The following is an 18,897-nucleotide window of genomic DNA, read 5'->3' as shown; positions in this document are numbered from 1 at the left end:
CAGCTTCAAAACCTCCAGTCCTGTTCTGGCTGGAATTCAGGAGGACAGCCGTGCTGGTGGCGCTGCAGGGGACACTGGGTGATGATGTCTCACATGCAGAAAGCCAAAAACAGCCTCCAAAAGAAAGTCCCACATGGTACTGGAGCCTCTTTCCCTTTCCACTCTCCAAGAGGTGGGGATGCCTGTGATGTGCTCTGAGGGGAAGGGATGGCAAAGTTTCCTGTGGCTCATGCTGCTTGGTCCGGGATAGACAAGTGTGCAGTGTCCCATCTCTGTGCCAGAGCCAGTTCTGCTGGCCACACACAGCTTCGTGTCTTTGGACCAGGTCGATTTTCTCTCACCCTCCCTGGATCCTGCCTGCTAATGTTCTAGTCTAGGGTGTCACCCACATGCACTGGAAGTGTGGGAGCACTCAGAGACTAGATGTGCGCAGCAGAGGACCCACCTTCCTACTTTCAAGGATGCTGAGTGTTAATTACCTGCGAGAGGGATGCTTTTCTGGGTGTCATGCACACCCTCCAACGTCAGAATTCTTGGGGGCTCTGCAGCTTTGACAAACAGCTTTAACTGACCCACTCAGCTTGGGCTCCAAGCTCTCAAGCCCCTGCATTACTCTCAGTGAGAGCGATTCCTCACCTCCAGGGACAGAGATGAATCTGCTAATGCAGCTTCCAGCCTGTGCCTACCTTCCACCCTTCCAGCCCCCAGCTTGTCACTGCCTGTCTCCCACGCTCACTTAGGGGCTGTCACAGCTCCACAAAGTCTCCCGACCTGTGCATGCTCTGTGGCCTCAGGCCCGACCTAGTTCTGTTCTCAACAAGGTAGCATTCAGCAGTGGTGGGAAACCCCACTCTCAAACAAGCACCCTGAGGCTTGAGTGGAGAATGCAGGCATTCACACAGGTGACTCTGGTAGCCTCCAAGAACCTGAGCGCCCAGCTGCAATCGCTTGGGGTATTCATAAGCGGCATGGTGTCATTCTTTTTCTCTTCACTGGCGGGGTTCTCTTTTGACCTATGTGACTGAGCTCTCTGTAAGAGACCACTGACTGGGGCTGTCAGAGGAGCTTTCCAGTAGCAAGTGGTCACAGAAGCGGCAAGTGAGCCAGGCTGATGGCGCTTTTGCAAGCAGGTACAACTTAAGATAAGGTTCTGTGGTTTTACTTCCCAGTAGACTCCAGTCCTCCCAGAGCCAAAGCCCTCCATGTCAGGCAGTGTGCACTGTGTTCCTGGGGAAATGAGAAGTTTCTGTCCTAGTAGGGGTTTCTATCACTGTGACAAAACACCAAGACCAAAAGTAAGTTGGGGAGGAAGTGTCAATTGGCTGACACTTCCACATCACTGTCCATCTTTGAAGGAAGTCAGAACAGGAACTCAAGCAGGGCAGGAACCTGGAAGCAGAGGCCATGGAGGGGTGCTGCTTACTGACTTGCTCATCATGGCTTTATTATAGAACCCTGGACCACCAATCCACAAAGTGGTGGGCCCTCCCCCATCCATCTAATTAAGAAAATGCAAGCTTGTGTACAGTCCAGTCTTATGGAGGCATTTTCTCAATCGGGATTCCCTTCTCTCAGATACTCTAGACTATGTCAAGGTGACATAAAGTTAGCCAGCACGGTCGTCTAGTCTACACACCCAGATAGGGAAGCCGTGACAGACCAAAGTCCAGATGCCGTCCTATTAGGTGAGCCAGTGAGTTTTACTTGGAGTAACTGCTATAGGTGTGTTAGGGGTGGGTACTAAGAGGAGCAGAAATAACTCAAAGACAGTTATATCACTAAAGCTGAGCCACCAGGGTGACAGCTCATGAAAGCTGGAAAGCTGGCGCACACTGCCCAGCTCAGCAGGACGGACAGTGCCCTTTCCTGGTGCCTCACTTGAGCTGAGCCTCTTCCAGACAGCTTGGCTTCTCAGAGTGACTCTTAGCAGTCTTTAACCACTTATATCCTCTTGGGGAGGGAGGGACCTAGTGAATCTGCTCAGTTTCAGTGACTTCCTTAAGCTGTTTTGAGTTGTTTCCTTCCTGAACCTAAGGAGCTTCTCTGCAGACTGGAGTGTTTCACTCCCTGTAAAAACCCTGCTTCCCTCCAAGATAGAAGGTTGTAACTTGAGAGGAAACTGCTGCAGAGCTTTGTGACAGGTGGGATTTTCCTCCACCACTATCTTGTCCTCCTTGGGACAAGCCATGAGGAGCAAGCCATTAAACAGCACTCCTCCACTGTCTTGTCCTCCTGTCTTCCTTGTGAGGGCTGTGGGCTTGTTCTGGAGGCAGGGCTCACTGGATTTTGTCTGCTTACCTGTTGGAAGTAGCTTCTCTTTCCCTTTCCCCATCCTCCACCCATGATCTATGTTGCTCAGGCTGTTTGCTGCTTTTCTGGGTGGCAAGGTGCTGTTTTCCTGCTTAGATCCTTTTCATTGTGGATTTCTGAAACTTTTCCTATTTCTCTCTTGGGGTCAAGTCCACTGATCAAGTAGCTCTTCCTCACCGGTTCACTCAGACTGATTGCCTTTTCAAACTGAGACCTAGCACACATTAGGGAAGCACCCTTCGGATGAGCCACACTTCAGTCCCTCACTGAGGAATTCCCTAGAAGATGTATTTTTTAGACAGAATCTTACTGTAGCTTAGACTGACCTAGAACTCATTCTGTATCATCATATCTCAGTTTGTGATCCGACTGTTAGGATCACAAACTTTAGCTAGCATGCCTGGTTAGGAAGTGACCTCACAGGCCTGTGGCAAGTGCCATAGAGGGCCTGGATTCTGATTGTGGCCTCAGAGAGAAGCTACAAGAACTGTCCTTCCGCTCTCCCTCTGCAGGCTCTGGGCTGTGGTGTGGAGCTCTCCGATGTCAGCTGCAGGCAGTTTCTAGATCAGCTCATCGGATTTTTTCATTTCTACATGGGCCCTGTCTCCCAGGCCTACAAGGTAGGGCACAGATTGCCAGAGGCATTGAGCGCTTCAAAATCAGCACTGCTGGGACAGGCCTTCCCTGGGCCTGTCTCTGTGTACTACCTGGTTCCATGTGATGAGGTGCACACCCTAGAGCCCCTTAGGGATGCCTGTGTCCCATATGTCTACTGTCCCCTCTTCTCTGGGTTGGTATACCTTTCTGGAGGATGTTCCCTGGCTCTGTGACAGGGCTGGTCATCGGAGTGAGAGCTGGGACATATATGGTAGGGATGGGATGAGACAGACCTGTCCATTCTTTTGGTTTGCTGTTGGGGAGCCCCCTGTAGAAACAGAACCCTTCCCAAAGACCCTGTGCCCTGATCTCAGGTGCTGATTTCCTCTGTCCTTGTCTCAGAACTGTCCTCAGGGGGAGCTGAGCTTGCAGTGGGATCTCTTCATCACTCAAGTCCTCAGGAGCACCAGCGAGTCACACAGGATCTTCAATGCCCTGTGGAACCTGGACCACACCAAGGTAAGGCTGCTGCCCTCCTGTTCAGTGCACGCATGGGTATGCGGGTGTGGGCTGCTTCAGAACACCTGTGTCAGAGCATGTAGATGGGGAGTGGGAGGATATGTTTTCCAGCAGAGCAGCTGGTGAACGGTTTCCCTGCTGCTGTAGACCGAGGCAGGCTGTCTCTCAGATGCTCCTTGCCCTGCTTCCCTGAGCACTCTGAAGGCCGGGGGGACCGTGCTGACAGGCACCAGATAAAAACTCAGTGAGTGGGGTTGTCATCACCACCTCTGAAGGGCTGACTCTGAGTCCTAAGGGGCTCCTTGTCTCTCCCTACAAATGGCCAGGGCCTTAGTGACCTGTGGCTTGGTTCACATCTTCTCATTTGCATTTGAGAGAGGTGGGAAGTTCTATTTCTGGACCATTCCGTTTCCCATTTGCACTCACCCACTGAGTGCTGGCTGCTGTGTAACTGGCCTGGGCTTCTGTGCATCTCAGGTCTGCCCTTTTCCTCTCACTGCTGAGGAAAGCAGCTAGGATTCAGCATTTCTAGCGCCCACTGTGCTGGGCAGGGGGTAGGTCTTCCCACTTCTGTGGGCAACTTCGGAGGCCAGTTGGTACTGAGCACAGTCTGGGACTGTGAGCGTGAGGTCACTCTGTGTGCGTCTGTTACTTTAGTCCAGGCTCATTCGGTGCTGGTGGGGGGCTGCCATGTCTGGGCAGGCTGGACAGGCTCGTGTGATTTTCATGGTTGAACAGCTGATTTCTTACAAGAAGTACAGGCCGGCCTGGGTTGTAAATGGCCTCAGCTGCACTCTGAAGACTGCTCTGCTGTTCCCTGGGCACTTGTGGGTGTCCTCACAGGCATGTGCCTCATGTTTTTTAGGTGGAGCCCCTGCTGCTGCTGAAGGCAGCTCTCATCTTGCAGACCTGCCAGCGCTCGCCCCACGTCCTTGCTGGCTGCATCCTCTATAAAGGACTGTGAGTTGTGCCCACGCCTCCCCTCCACCCATGTCCCCTGCTGGGCTGCCACCTCACTGTCCCCACTAGTTCTATATCAAGGTCTGCAGTTCGAGGCCAGCTGTTTAGCAAAGGCCAGATCATTTGGGTTGGCCTAGGGTACATCACCTGGCAACTGGGAACTGTTCAGGAAAGGGACCCTGAGGTCCCCAGTTTGCTGTCTTGGTCCAGTGTGAGTGGGTGGGATGCAGTGCAGAGCCCCACTCTAAGCAGCAGCCAACCCTGCAGGTAGAGGCTGTGCTCAGTGCACTCAGCTGCTTCCAGCAAACTCACACAGAGAGCTCCAGGCCTCACCGTCTCCTTACGGAACATTTGTGCTCACTGCCCAGGCAGACTGGGCCTTGGGAAGGGCTGAGAGGCGTGCCTCAGCCAGTGTTCTGTATGTGTGTGTGTGGGGGGGGGGCGGTGGGGCGGTGGTGACGGCAGGAGTGAAGACCTGGCTTCTCTTCCTTTCTGCTTTGCCATTTTGGACATGTGGCCCCCTCAGGAGACTGTTGCTGGAGAGTGAAATGAGTGGGTGATGTGGGCCCCAAGCACAGACCCCATGACCATCATCTCTGTCCTCTCCCCAGTTCATCCAGGATGACTCTGCATGTCACTTTGTCACAGATGGCATCAAAGATAGGGTTTGTGGGAGACAAGGTGGCTCAGTGAGTAAAGGTGCTTGTTGCCAGGCCTGGCAACCTGAGTTCCATTCTGAGACCCACACGGTGAAAGGAGAAAACTGACTCCTCTGTCCTGTATACATCTTACAGCACTTGCCTGTGAGTGCATGCTTGTACACACACACACACACACACACACACACACACACACACTTTATTTTGGGATAGTACCTCACCATGTATCCCTGGCTGTCCATGAATTCTCTATATAAACCAGGCTAGCTTTGAACTCACGAACATAGGCTGCCTCTGCTTCCTGAGTGCTAAGATTAAAAGTCTGTGCCACTGTGCCCAGGCCCCTCTGTGTACCAACTGCACAGAGAGGCCCTTCTGCCTTTTTTTTTTTTTAGTGATGCCCATGGCCAGCAGTGTGGCAGGAAGTCCCACACTGTGTATAACTCACACACGGGTTCCCTCTGCTCTCTGGGCAAATGGGGCATAGTGCTTAGAACTGGACATGTGTGGTGGACGTGCTTTTGTCTCTGCTGGTTATTGAAAGTCTCACTGTGCATACAGCCCAGGCTGGCCTAGAGCTCACAGAGGTGCCTCCTGCCCTGCCTTTGTGCTCCAAGTAGTTGGCTCAGAGACTCTTTTCCATTGCACACAGGTGGCTTGCTTGTGTTCTTAACATGCCTGCCATCTCTGTGTCGAATAGCTACATGATACCTCGTCAGTGAGGCCTACAGAGCAGAGTCCTCCACTGAAAGCTTACCAGATTTCTGCCAGCCACATCCCCAAGATCCTCCATCTTCAGGGATATTTGTAGTGAAATTGTAATCCAGAACATGGCTGCCCTGGCAAGAGATCACACCCAAAGACCTTCTAGGTCTGTGTGATCCAGCTGGAATGCAGATGCACTGGGCAGTGGTCTCCACTCCTGTGATCCCAGGAGACAGACACAAGCAGATCTCTGAGCTCAGGGCCAGCCTGGTACAGAGCAAGTAAAGTGAAGAAGCTTTTGAGGTAGAAAACAAAACAAAACAAAAAAAGCTTAGGTCCAGGCTTGGTGGTACATACATTTAATCCCAACCTATGATGGTAAAGTTAGTTTGTGGAAGGAAGCACCTATGTTTGAAAGTGATGTCTAATTGAGTGGCAGAAAAAGTGACAAATAAGAGGAAGATTTGACAGAATAGGATAGGCCCAACTCTTCATGAGAAGAGAAAGGGAAACTATGTAAGCAGCAGTGCAGGAAAAGGAAGGAGGCAGTTTTACTAGGAGAGTTTTACAGAGACCGGTTGAAGAGAAAACAAGCTAGACACAGGTGAAAACAGAATGAGCCAGAGGATGAGAAGGAGCCAGAGGATTAGAACAGATTAGAACAGTTAGTTTGAGGCCACACAGAGCAATTCGATCAGAGGCTGAGAGAGAATCCAGATTAAATAAGTTAGCTTGGAGAGGAGTATTGGGCCAGAACAGCTGAGTTGAACCAGCCAGCAAGAGTTCAGCAAAAAGCAAGAAAGGGTGAGCTTATTCAAAGGTAAGTTTCAGAGGCTGAAAACATTCTAGGTCTAGGTTAGACTGTATGGAGGCTAGAAGCTTCCAGGACTAGGCCTGGGTTAGCAGACGGAGGCAGTAAGCTTCCAAGAGAACAATTAAAACAGGACAGTAAAAGTTACACTTATAGTGGCATCTCTGGAGCTGGGAGGCCCCAACACTTCTCATGGCATTCTTATCCTTATGTCTTAACCCCAGGATTGTGAATTCCCAGCTCCCGCCTTCCCTCACTGCCAAGGTCCTGCTTCATCAGACTGTACCTGCAGACCAGGTACGGTACGGACTGCAACCTGCTAGGAGGCCGACCCAGACACCTGTCATCCAGCCTGGTGGGGCAGACTCCACATGGCAGGTTTAGGGCACTTGTTCACTGAATGTGTCACAACTCATTGGTGTTGTCAAGGAGTAAACAAGGGTAAATGCAGGCATTTGCCATGTAGTGAGCTTGGGCACTGGTTCTTTTCACGCTAAGCAGAGCTGTGTGCATTCAGCTTCCACTAGCTTGCCTTGATGGCAGTGAGGACACTGTAAAGAATATATCCTTAAATCAGCGGGAAAACTGCTGCCTGTGGTGCTGGGTGCCTCCCATGCCCACCGTGGGAAGCTGAGGCAGGATGATGATGAGGGCTACCTACTGAGACTCTGTCTCAAACACTAGGTACAAGGGAGGAGAAAGGAAGCAAGGGCAGGTAGAGGGAAACCCTGAGCTTCATGTGCATTCATTGTGTTGGTATGAAGAGTCCACACAGCCATTGACAATAAAGCTGCCCACAGACAGGTGGCATAGTGGTGCACACCTTCAATCCCAGCACTCCAAAGGCAGAGATGGGTAGATCTCCGAGTTTGAGGCCAACCTGGTCTACAAAGTGAGTCCCAGGACAGGCAGAGCTTCACAGTGAGGTCCTGTTTTGGGGGAAGGGAGAAAATGCCTCCACAGCTGTCATCCACAGTTCCCATCTAGTCTCTCCCTCTCCACACCCCCCCCCCCAATTTTTTTGTTTGTTTTGATTTTGGAGATGGAGTTCCCACTGGGTAGCCTGGTCTACATAGAGAATTGGACTTCTTGTTCATTGACCTCACCTCCCCAGTGCTTGGTCCCAGGCTGAGCCACCAGCCTGGCTTGTTTTGTGAGTTTCTGTTTGAAGTGCTTCACTGACCTCTCTCCCACCATGAGCATGAGCTGACATTCAGAGCCTGGTAGGGTTCTGGCTTCCAGTGAGTGGTGTCTGGAGGGCTGCCTGCATGCTCAGCAGTTTGGAACTTTAAGGGAGCTCTTGCCTGGCTCCCGTGACTCAGCTTCTGGGAACACACACTGAGGGAGAAAGGCCCTCCGAGCCTGACAGTGAAGGGGCAGCAGGTGAGACGCGGCTGCCTGAGGGTGCTGCAGACTTTGGCCTGCTGCTGCCGCCGCATGTGGCTCTCAAGCTGCTGTCCAGTGTAGCAGTGGCTACCCATGACTGGCACAGAGGCTCACGGCCCCTAAAGCTGGAAACTTTTTTCCCACCTGTACAAAGGAACTGCTGGCTTCTAGTCTGTGTCTGAGGGTCAGTTGATTTACATGAGCTGCTGCAGACTTCCTCAGGTCTCAGCCAGAGATTTCACAATGAGTGCAGTCGCTTATACTATTTTAAGTGGAAATACTGAATTTTATTTAATGCCTCAAAGTAGTCAAAGTCATTTACTTAAAAGGGAAGGTCCTAAGTATTACAGGACTGTTAGCTTTAGAGAGAGAGGTTATGTAAGTTTGTTTGCTATTGCTGGGGCTTGGAGCCCAGGCCACTCGAGCTTTGTCACTGGGCTGTACTCCCAGCCCCTGTGGCTGTGCTGTGGACTAGGTTCCCAAAGTCAGAGTCAAGAGTGGGAATCCTTGCTCTGGTCTTTCACGGGAGACACTTAACCAGTTCAGAGCTGCTGCCTTGAAGCCTGCGTGGCCCAATTCTTGCCTCCTGGCCTCTGAGGAGCAAATGGCCCTGCTCCATCTGCTGGACTCTTGGCACAGGGTCATACCAGCTCTCTGGGCTTTGCTGAGCCCTGTGAACAGATGGTGCATGAATTCCTGGTGGTTGTCAAGAGGAGAACATGGTGTCTGGCGCCAACCTGTGCACTCTTGTTTCAGAGACTGCCTGGAGCAGGGGCTGCCCCACAGGAAGCAGGTACGTGGTACGGTAGACAGTGGGATGAGCTGCGTCAGACAGACGGGACTGGAACAGCTATGAGGACAGTTGTCCTTTGGCACCCTGATTTCCAAAGTCATAGTTTTGGGCATGCCCTCCTGTGACTGCATTCTGTGACACTGCTTAGGTAGTGCTCAGGGTGTGAAGCTGGAGAGAGTTTTAACTCATCTGATGTCTCCCTTCTCCACATTGGAGTGTCATTGCCACACTCCTCTTTCCTTACTGCTCACAGCATCTGGGCAGCAGCTCTGGGGCTTTGGGCTGAGGGGGCAATCCCAGGGCTGCTACCTGACCCAGTGTGGTTTAAGTGAGGCAGGTGAGTACCAAGGGCTGACCTCAGAGCCCTGCCATTTTGTTTTTCTTTGCAGGAGCAGCATTGCCCCCTAATGTGCAGATCACCCCTGTTTTCCTGAGTGAGGAGGAAGTGGCCAGCCTCCAGGAGTTCACAGTAGAGAGTGAAACTAGGTAGGCTGGTGTTCCCAGGGGCTTCTTCCAGCCTGTGTGCTTCTCGCTTGTCTCCTCCACCAGCTTGTGAGGGTGTTGATCAGAGGTGTCGTGGCATGGGGCCATGCAACAAACTCCGTGTGATACCCAGTGTGGAGCCAGGGGACCCATTAGCTGTGGTGGCTTACTGTGTGGCCTTGGCCACCTCTGGTCGGTGATCCTGACCAAACTGAGACACGCCCTAAGGACCAGTCTTTGTCTTTCTTTACCTCTGTGGTTTGACCACGGTGGCATCTTGAGCCCAGTGGGTGCTGATGTCTGTTTGTCACTGATGCCTGTGACATCAGAGGATCAGAGCCGTAGTGTTCTACACTCTGCTGATGTGTTTTGTTTGCCAGACTCCAGGGAAGTTCATCTCAGTACCCTGCCTGGGATCAGAGCACCTCTACCCTAGCAGAAGATGCCACAAAGTATGAGCCATCTATGGCTGGGACATCAGCTGCCGTCCTGGAGCCCACCCCCCATGATGAAGCATGGCTGAACGGCAGTGGGGCAGATGAACACTTGCCTGGACATGAGCAGGAACATTCTGGGACCACAGGACTGGGCCCCACTGCCTGTGGCTGGGGCACTGGCCTCAGCAGCAGGCTGCAAAAGGAGCTGGGTTTCTCCCAAGAGGAACTGGACTTGCCTGAAATCCACATTTCTGAGGCTCAGGAAGCCATCCCAGCTGTGCCTGCCCCAGGTGATCAGGAAGCAGTCCTCCCCAGCCCCCACGACCCCACACTTCCTGAAGTCACAGCCATTTGCAGGTGCCTGGACCTTTCCCCTCTTGAGAGGCCTCCTGAGAGCAGAGGGCCAGAATGGCTCACAGACCCTCCCATCACCAATGGTGAAGCCCAAGTTCCTGGCGCAGACCCTCTCCCCAGCAGCAGGCCTGTGGCACTTCCTCTCCAAGATCCTGTGGGCACAGAGCCCAGTATGGAGAAATATGCGGATGAAGCCAACTCAGCCCTAGCATGCAGTCCCCACTCTGCTGACTGTCAGGGCCCCTGGCCCTCTGCAGGCAGCAGTGGCTTCAGGCCATCCACAGCTGGACTCCACGAAGGCCTCATGCCCATGAACCTCTACACTCACAGTGTGAACGGGCTGGTGCTGTCCCTGCTAACGGAGGAGCCTCTTCTCAGAAACGCTGCAGCCATCGAGGAGGTGGTGAGTGGTCCTGGGAAGGACCTCAGGTTTGTGTACTGAGGCTGAGTGGTCCCCACCTCTGTGAGGTTTTGTAGGGTGTGTAAGAGTGAGCCACATAGGCATCACAGCACTGGTGTACAGGTGCTGGAGAAGGGAAGAGCTGGGCAGTAGTGGCTTGCACACAGCTCTCCCGTTGGTACCTTGCTTCCTTTTCAGTGGCCTGCAGCAGTGTTCAGCTTCCCATTCTGAGGTCATGCACCAAGGCCAAGGTGCCCTGCTTCTGGCCCAGCTCCAAGCCGAGGCAGCATGGGCACTGTTACCAGCACATCACGGCCTGGGGAAGGGGTCCCCAGGAACCCTGCATTTCCTCCCTAGACCCAGCCTCACATAGTAACTTGGGTGCTCCTTCCCAGAGTATATCTGAAATCCAACTGGTTGTGGAGGGCTCTTTTTGAAAAGCCATCCCTTCTGAAGCAGTGAACTGAGCTCTAGGGTCTGGGCCCACACTAGTGATAGAGTTGCTATGGTAACAGCCTTGCTGTCCTTGGCAGGAAGAACAGTTGCTGCAGGGCAAATGGTGTTCTAAGGCTGGACTTGTTTTTTTCTTAGATCCACATCATTCTGAGGCAGTCCTGCACTGAGGAGCCAGTCACGTTAGAGCTGAGGACAGGCTTCCACAGACCCTGCCCGTGGCCCAGAGGCTTGCTTTGAGCTCATTCAGTGTAACAGTGCATAGCTGTGCCCACCTCTGCTTTAGGACAAAAAAGGGTCATGTTGCGGCTTCATACAGCTCTGTGTCTTGTCTTTCCCTCAGATCTCACTGTGCTGGGCCCCAGGAGGGTTGCTCTGAAGACCTGGGGTTTGGATGCAGCAAAGGAGATAGACTGCCCCTCTCTTTGCCACTGCCCCTCCGAAGAGACCCAGCCCAGGCTACCTTGGGGAAGGGTGGGCTACATAAGTCTGCCAGGCTGGATCGCTATGTCAGGCAAGCTGAGGAAGGTCCTGGCAGGCAGGCCCTGCAGCTCTTGTCCTGGGAGGAAAGAGCCTGGTCGGGTGCAGACCTCATGAAGTGGCGTGTCCCCGCTGACTCTCACCCACTCCTCATCTATGTCCCAGGCTAATCTGCCCTTGCTGAAAGGTTGAAAGAGGAGAGGAGAGTGTCCTGGCCTCTGCAGCCTCTGCTGTGGAGCCATTTGTCAAGGCCAACCACATTGTGACCACAGCCTCCAGCTCGACAGTACAACAGTAGAGTTGTTGGTGGCTAGGCCCAGGAACAGGATGCAGGGCGTGGAAGACAAAGGCCAGTAGAACTCTCTAGAGTAGAGAACTACTCACCTTGAGCAGTGCTGATCTGAGAGTGGGAATGTGAACCAGACAGAACCCAGGTCTGGTTTATAGGAGAGGTTTGTTACCATCTCTCTGTCTTAAGCAGGATAGACTTAAATAGAAAGTGCTTTGCCTGATTCTTCTGCAGCTTTCTTGCTGTTTTCTGGAAGGAAGACAGACAAAGTCTCAGCAGCGTGGTCCCACAGGCTGGCTAGACAGTGCCACAGCCCTCTGAAGAGGCTCTGTCCAGAGGTCTGTCTTCTAAGAGCGAGCCTGGGAGCTGTGCTGTCAAAGGGAAGCGCCAGAGACTCCCACCAGGGGGCAGCTTAACATCCCTGGGCTTGCTTTGGGCTCTACACCTATGATCTTTCCGTGGTTCTTCAGCTTCAGGGAGCCCGTGGGTTGCTGCTTCATTAGGCTGTGCATGGGGGCACCAGGGATTGCTTGGTGATGTAGCCATGCCAATCCTGTGGGCTGTACCCACTGCTCCCCAGCCCACAGGGCTGTGTCACCCGCCTTGAGATGTAGTGTGGAGTGAAGTCAGATCCCTGCATCTCCTCAGGCCGTTTTGAGATCATGCTGCATATCTAGTCAGTAAGGCTTTCACTCAGGGACCTGGACATTTTCAGCTTTGCAAGCTCTACAGCCTTGTATGGTTCAAAACCAGCCAGCATGTGAGTGGCGTGGCCGTGACCTTCTGTGACCACCCCGAAGACTCCTTGTAGGTCACTGGATACTGTGACTGATAAAAACTGTCCTCAGTTGCTAAGCTGTACAAAAACAGGTCACCTGTATTTAAGCAGACCCTTGTATCTATGACAGCACTTAGTCACCAGTGAGGAGGCTCCTCCATATAACCTGTCCTGTGGTAGCTTAGAGTTAAGCAACTTTATCTTAACTACAAGCTAGGCAGAAAGTTTTAGAAGTAGAGCCTTCTACCTTCAGAGAGAGCAGGATCTGGTTGGCTCACTCTCTGGTCCAGCTTTCCCTGTCTCTTATCAGCAACTTTAAGAGGGTCACTGTTACCTGGGCCCTTAGGTCTAGATGGTATGGTGTGGCTGCGTGGTGAGCTCCCCTGGCCATCCCAGTGCCCACCTCCAGGCTGCTTGGCAAGCTCCCCTGGGTATCCCAGTGTTGACCCCACTCTACCCCGCACCACCCCCAACACATATAACTTTCAAACCTAGGCTCATTTGTGTCTGCCAACCCAGTGTTGGTAAGTGTCCTGACCGTCAGGGCAGAGGCAGCTCTGTGTGCACCTGCTCTCCTCAGCTGCATGCTCTCAGGAGAAGCTAGTGGTTGCAGTGGTTGAAGTGGCTGGCACTCACTGGTTCATCCATTGGCTCATTCATGGGCATTCACACACTACTTATCTGCTGGAGCTCCCGAGACAGAGTGTGTGGGCTCATGTGCAGCCTTCCTCAGCTCACGCCCCTCTCAGAGCCCTGAGTACAGGCCACAGGCCCAGAAGTCCCCAGTCTTCTAGAAGCTGCACATTCGTGGGAGAGATGAGCTCCTGATAAACTTCATCCAGGCTGTGGTGGGAAGCATTGTGAACACAGGCCACCAATATTGTTAAGACAGAAAGTCCCAGAGATGGAGAGATTCAGGGGTTAGAGCACTTGCTGCTTGTTCAGAGGACCTGAGTTCAGTACTAGCGCCCACATTGGATGGTTCACAATTGCCTGTATCACCTGCTCAAGGGATCTAATGCCCTCTTCTGAGCTCCATGTCTACACACATAACACATGAAAAGAAAAAAAAAAAAAGAAAAAAAAATATATATGAGCATGAGGGGCTGGGGATTATACACGCCTGTAATCCAAGCACTCAGGAGGCAGAGGGAGGAGGCTTTCCACAAGCTTGAGGCCAGCCTGGTCTTCATAGTGAATTCCACGCATAGGGAAGCCCTATCTCAAAGAAACAAAGAAACGTGAGTGGAGCCTGATGTTTCAGGCAGACACTGACTATTTTTGCTAGACATAGTGGCCACTGAGGCATTGTCTAGGTGCTCACTTTTTAACTGTGCTACCCTGTGACCTCCTGGCTCTCTGCAGTACCACAGCAGCCTGGCATCGCTGAATGGGCTAGAAGTCCACCTGAAGGAGACACTGCCCAGAGATGAGGCTAGCCCCCAAAGCAGCACCTATAACTTCATGCATTACGACCGCATCCAGAGGGTGCTCTCAGGTAAGAGACAGATACAGGGACCCCAGCCCCTGGGTGGAGAACTAGCCCCAGTCATGGCACTGCTGTAGAACACAGCCCTCTGGCCTCAGTTAGTCCTCTTAGCTCACTGGCAAACCCTCCTTTGCTCCTTTTCTTGTTGTTCATTCCCCAGTGGGAACTCGTGAGTTTAAGCATCTGTGGTAAGGGGTCTCCCATGCAGGAGCTACTGTGGCTTGCAGTGGGGCTGGCAGTGCTCTCTCCCAGAGGCAGCAGTCAGGCTGGGACCTGGACTCATTGCCCCTGCGTCAGGACTGGGCACAAGGAGTTGGGAAGGGCTGCCACTCACAACCTCTATCTCCTTCCTCAAGCCAACCTACCTCTGGTGGCTGCTCCCCAGGACCGCCGCTTTCTGCAGGCCGTCAGCCTCATGCACTCTGACTTTGCCCGGCTGCCCCTGCTGTACGAGATGACCATCAGGTGAGTCTCTGAGCCCACTTCCAGCAGCCCCTCAAAGGCCTGCTTCCTGGGTCTGGCTGTGCGTATCACTAGGTAGTGAATGTGGTTGGTCCCTTTGGCCCTTTGGAGGCCACCCTCCCATACATGCCTGGGTTAGGTTTCCCAGAGCCTCCCCTGCTCTAAATATGCAGGTTATGACAGTGGCAAAACTGTCATAGGGCTATATCTTTCCTGAGGGTGGACCAGATAGCACCATTAATTCTAATTACAAATGAAACGCTTCCTGTGAACAAACGCACTGCAGAAAGTTCAGAGCCAGACATTTCTCCAGTGCACGATCACCATGAGAGCCCACCTGTGTCTTTTTGTGGTGGCACTCTAGGGCACTACCATCTTGGTTTTCATGCTCTGTGGCTGATAAAGATGACATGGGTTCCATTTCCCTCTCCACTGCCATGCTACCTCATCTTCCAGGTGGCTGGTACAGTCTCTGGACTATTCCTGAAACTGGATATTTAAACCAGCCTGTTCCTCCTCTCCATGCTTCCTGAAGCTAGAGGAAAGTCAGGCACATTGGAGGGCTGCCGGGAGAGCCTCCCCTCCCCTCTGAGACCTGCAGGCTCAGAACCGGCTGTGCAAGTGACTCTTCATTCCTCTCACAGTGAGAAACATGAGCACACATGGAAACAGTGGTTCCCTAGGCCACAGTCTCATGGGCAGAAGGCCAGGCTCTGAGCCCAGGCCTCCATGACTCTGAGGGCATGCTCTTCCCTAGAGGCCCCAGGAGTTGGGTTAGAACTGGGGGTCTGAACTCACGGGAGCACACAGAGCCTTGGTGATGAAATTCCCATGTCCTGTCACCTGACATGCTGGAGCCAGCTGTCTGCCCTGGTGTCCCCTGCTGCTGGTAGCAGCTGGCAGCTCGTCCTCTCTAGCTGGCAGCCGACGTGTGACTTGCATCTAGGTGTGCTGAGTATGTGGCTGTGGAGTAGGAGGCAGCAGTAAGCGAAGGCCGACATCCACCCCGCCAGCTGATGGTGGCCACTGTGCTTCAGCCTCCTAGAGCCGGGAGGGTTCAGTGTGGGGTAGAGCCCAAGGCTGGTGCCGGTGAGTTCTCACTTCAGTGACAGGGCGCAGCTCCGTGGCACTTGCTAAGGAGCACACTGTCTCCTGTGGTCTCTGAATAAAGTCAGGCACCCTCTGCTTGCCAGCAGGAGGGTCAGCATCGACACACAGGGGTAAGTGGAGGGTTTACCCATCAGGCCCCACGCTTGAGCTTCAAGAGGGGCTGATGATCCCTATGCCAGCCAAGGTCCCGTGTGTACCCAAGGCCTGGGGCTGCCCCTCATCCAACAGGAGACAGTGGAGGGGAGGAGCCTTAGCGGCCCTGACTCCACTATTAAATGCTACAATTAGGGAAACTGAGGCTGGTAGGCTTGAGGAAGAATGCAGGGCTAGAGGTGACTAGGGGTTCCCGTTAACAGGTGGGGTCTCTCCTTGGTCCCTGTGCCCTGGAAGGGAGGGATTCAGCTGAGAGACACAGTTTAAGCTGAAGTTTACTTGGCAAAGTGGAGAAGCTGAGGCAGGCTGTCCTGAAAGTGGGGGAGCATCATGACGGGTATTGGCTGTGGATTTTTAAGTGTATGTGTGATGTGCATGTGTGTATGATATGTGTGCATGTGTCTGTGATGAACACATATATATATGTGTGTGTGTGTGTGTGTGTGGTGTGTGATGTGCATGTCTGAGTGTGTGTGATATGCATGCATGTGTGCATGAGGTATGCACATGTGTCTGTGTGTGATATGTGTGCCTGTGTGTGATATGCACATATGTATATATGTGTCAGTGCAGGTGTATGATGTACATGTTGTGTGTGTGATATGTGTGCATGATGTACACACAGGTGTCTGTTTATGTGTGGTGTGTGTATGTGTGATATGCACATGTGTGTTTGTGTGTGGCATGTGTGTGATGTGCATATTGTGTGTATGTGTGCATTTATGTGTGATGTATGCACATGTCTGTGTGTAATGTGCACACGTGTGACTGTATAGTGTGTGTGCATGTCTCTGTGTGTGATATGTATACATGTTTGTGTGCACATGTGTTTGTGTGTGTGCAAGTCTGCACATGCACCACAGTGTGAGTGTGAAAGTCAGAGGCCACCGAGCAGAACTTGGTTCCCTTTTCTATCGTGTGGGTTTCAGGGTGTCAGGCATCCTTCTGGCCCTGTGTGTGGATTTTTAGGGAGTTCTTATGAATATTTATGCACTTGGTGGCATATTCATAGATTAAGGTAACCCTTTTTCTTCTCAGACTTTCCCTTTAGGGTATTTCTTACAAGGTTTTAGGGAGATAGCGCAGCGGTGTGAGGAGATCGAGTCTGCAGTGCAAATGACACTGGTGTGGAGGATGCTGGCCCTTGGGTAGTGTGCCTGTGCCCTGCTGTCTCGGTGTCTGGGCAGTGTGGCTTCAAGGGCATGGGACAGATGAGCACCGTGCTGCTGTGAGCTCAGCGCTGCTCCATGAGCAGCTGTGGTTTCCTTGGTTACCCTACTCCTACCTTCTCAATTACCCATCACAGGTCTTCCTCTGTGCAACGCTGAGTCCCTCTGTCAGCCCGTGGGTCTGTCCCTTCCCACTCCTCTGTCACCATTAGGCATCAGGATACAGCAGCACCAGCTCCCTCCTGGGCTGAGGCTCTGTGGCTGGTGGGTGGGACAGTCATTCCTGCTGTGAGAAGGGAGGGATGTGAGCAGGGCTTTTGCTCTGCTGTTGCTGTGTTGACAGCAGCCTCCATGGTTCACTTGATTGGTAACTGGGCCTTTAGATTCTGGCTGCAGCCACCTCAGGCCCATCATCCCTCCTCCCAGCCCCCAGTGAGTTGAAAAGACAGGAAAATAGTTGTTACCCAGGCCTGCAGCTCAAAGCAATGGTCTGAGCCACAGCAGGCATTAGGGGTGCTGGGGTGGCCAGCCAGGGCCCACACGGGCACCCTGAGCTGTTGTTCTCCTTCCTCCCCCATAGGAACGCCTCCACGGCTGTGTATGCCTGCTGCAGCCCTGCCCAGGAGACCTACTTCCAGCAGCTGGCGCCCACAGCCCGCAGCTCTGGCTTCCCGAACCCTCAGGATTGCGCCTTCAGCCTCGCAGGCAAGGCCAGGAGGAAGCTGCTGAAGCACGGGGTAAACCTGCTGTGAACAGAGTGCAGCCTGGGCTGGGCTGCAGCCCTCCACACAGAGTCCCCAGTGCTCAGGGCCGAGCAGGACCTCGCTCCTCAGTGGGTGCTGAATGGCACCGAATGGGCTCAGGTGCTGGCCTTTGTAAGCGACTTGAGACTTGAATATGCTACAGAGCAGGCTACAAACTCAAGAATGCAGCTCTGGGAATCTCAGCTGACAGTCTACTCATGGTCCCCATGGTGCTTTGCAACCTTGTGGTGCTGAGTTCCAGTTTATGAAACAGATTCCCCAGGGCTCAAAAATAAAATGACCAAACTGAGTTCTGAGCAATTGCCTAGCGACAGAGTGAAGGTTTATAAAGTTGCTTACGTTAGAGCACAGAGCATGTGCATACGCCGACCTACAGACCGAACTCGTCCCGGGTGCCCGGCAGCACCAATCCCACAGGCCTGCTGTGGGGGGGTTTCTGTGCTATATTGTGGAGTCTGTGCATGGTGATGGCATATGACTTCCTCCCCATATGCCCCCACGGGTGCAGAACTCATGCGTCTGCTGTGTTGGCTGTCTCTCCCCAGGACTGCACAGCCTCGTGCCTGTCTTCAGGGTCATAAGCTGCAGCGAGCAAGTCTCTTCCTTTCCCTGAGACCCCTCTAGCTACTGGCTGGCCAGAGGCTGGCCTCCCTGCCAGGAGCGTCCTGCTTCCAGCCAGGCACAGGCATACTGACCTCCAGCTCTGGTCAGTTCTTCCACAATGAAACTCATTCCAAGTTTTTTGGCAGTTCTCAAGAGACCTGACGACGAACTTCCAGCCTGTTCTGCCGAGGGGTGCTCCGCACGGCACACTCTCCCGCCTGCTAACCGGTACTCGGTCCTGGCCCTAACCTTGGCCTCAGCCTATGATATGTGGGGACTTGGGACTCAGGAGCACAGAGGTGTCGCATCTTCCTGCTGTGGCTCTTCTAACTGCCCGTGTTTGAGGATTCTTCCAGGAAGCTCTTTCAGGGAGTGTCACTGAACCCCGCCTGCCCTTGGGTGGCACGGAGCTGTCTGCAGACCAAGTGCACTCACTCTAAGAACCAGTGCCTTCCCAAACACCACTCGTAACAAGATGAGGCCTGGCCCAAGCACCCTTCGATGGGAAGCCCTGACTGTAGGGGCTTAAAAAAATACCCCCAGGAGTTTTTCTATAAATCAGGAACATATTCCCTCTTGAGCATGGACATATCACTGGTGTGTGTGTGCGTTGTGGAGTACATATGTGTGGAGGACAGAGAAGGACATGGTGTGTCCTATCATTTCCCACCTTATTCCTTTGAGACAGGGTCTCTCACCCAAATGAGCTAAGCTCCCTCATTGCTCACTGCTG

The 18,897-nt window shown here is 53.0% G+C and overlaps 1 protein-coding gene across 10 annotated transcripts in view; it reads left to right on the top strand.

The window, feature by feature from the left end:
* Positions 1-18,742, top strand: part of Hps4 (HPS4 biogenesis of lysosomal organelles complex 3 subunit 2) — a 41,089-nt gene extending 22,347 nt beyond the window's left edge. For 9 of the 10 annotated variants that reach the window (XM_060382612.1, XM_060382611.1, XM_021646937.2 and 6 more), the window contains 10 exons: positions 2,823-2,930; positions 3,310-3,426; positions 4,292-4,386; positions 6,786-6,858; positions 8,704-8,740; positions 9,130-9,226; positions 9,604-10,417; positions 13,780-13,912; positions 14,260-14,368; positions 17,378-18,742. In XM_060382612.1, coding sequence (XP_060238595.1) covers positions 2,823-2,930; positions 3,310-3,426; positions 4,292-4,386; positions 6,786-6,858; positions 8,704-8,740; positions 9,130-9,226; positions 9,604-10,417; positions 13,780-13,912; positions 14,260-14,368; positions 17,378-17,549 — 1,755 coding nt within the window. In that variant the 3' untranslated portion in view covers positions 17,550-18,742. Of the gene's footprint in view, positions 1-2,822; positions 2,931-3,309; positions 3,427-4,291; positions 4,387-6,785; positions 6,859-8,703; positions 8,741-9,129; positions 9,227-9,603; positions 10,444-13,779; positions 13,913-14,259; positions 14,369-17,377 lie in introns of those variants that run through there. The other variant, XR_009591533.1, reaches the window with a different exon arrangement.
* Positions 18,743-18,897: the final 155 nt, after the last annotated feature.

Source organism: Meriones unguiculatus, chromosome 4, assembly GCF_030254825.1.
Source record: "Meriones unguiculatus strain TT.TT164.6M chromosome 4, Bangor_MerUng_6.1, whole genome shotgun sequence".
Lineage (NCBI taxonomy): Eukaryota > Metazoa > Chordata > Mammalia > Rodentia > Muridae > Meriones > Meriones unguiculatus.
This window is presented reverse-complemented; position numbering and strand designations above follow the sequence as displayed.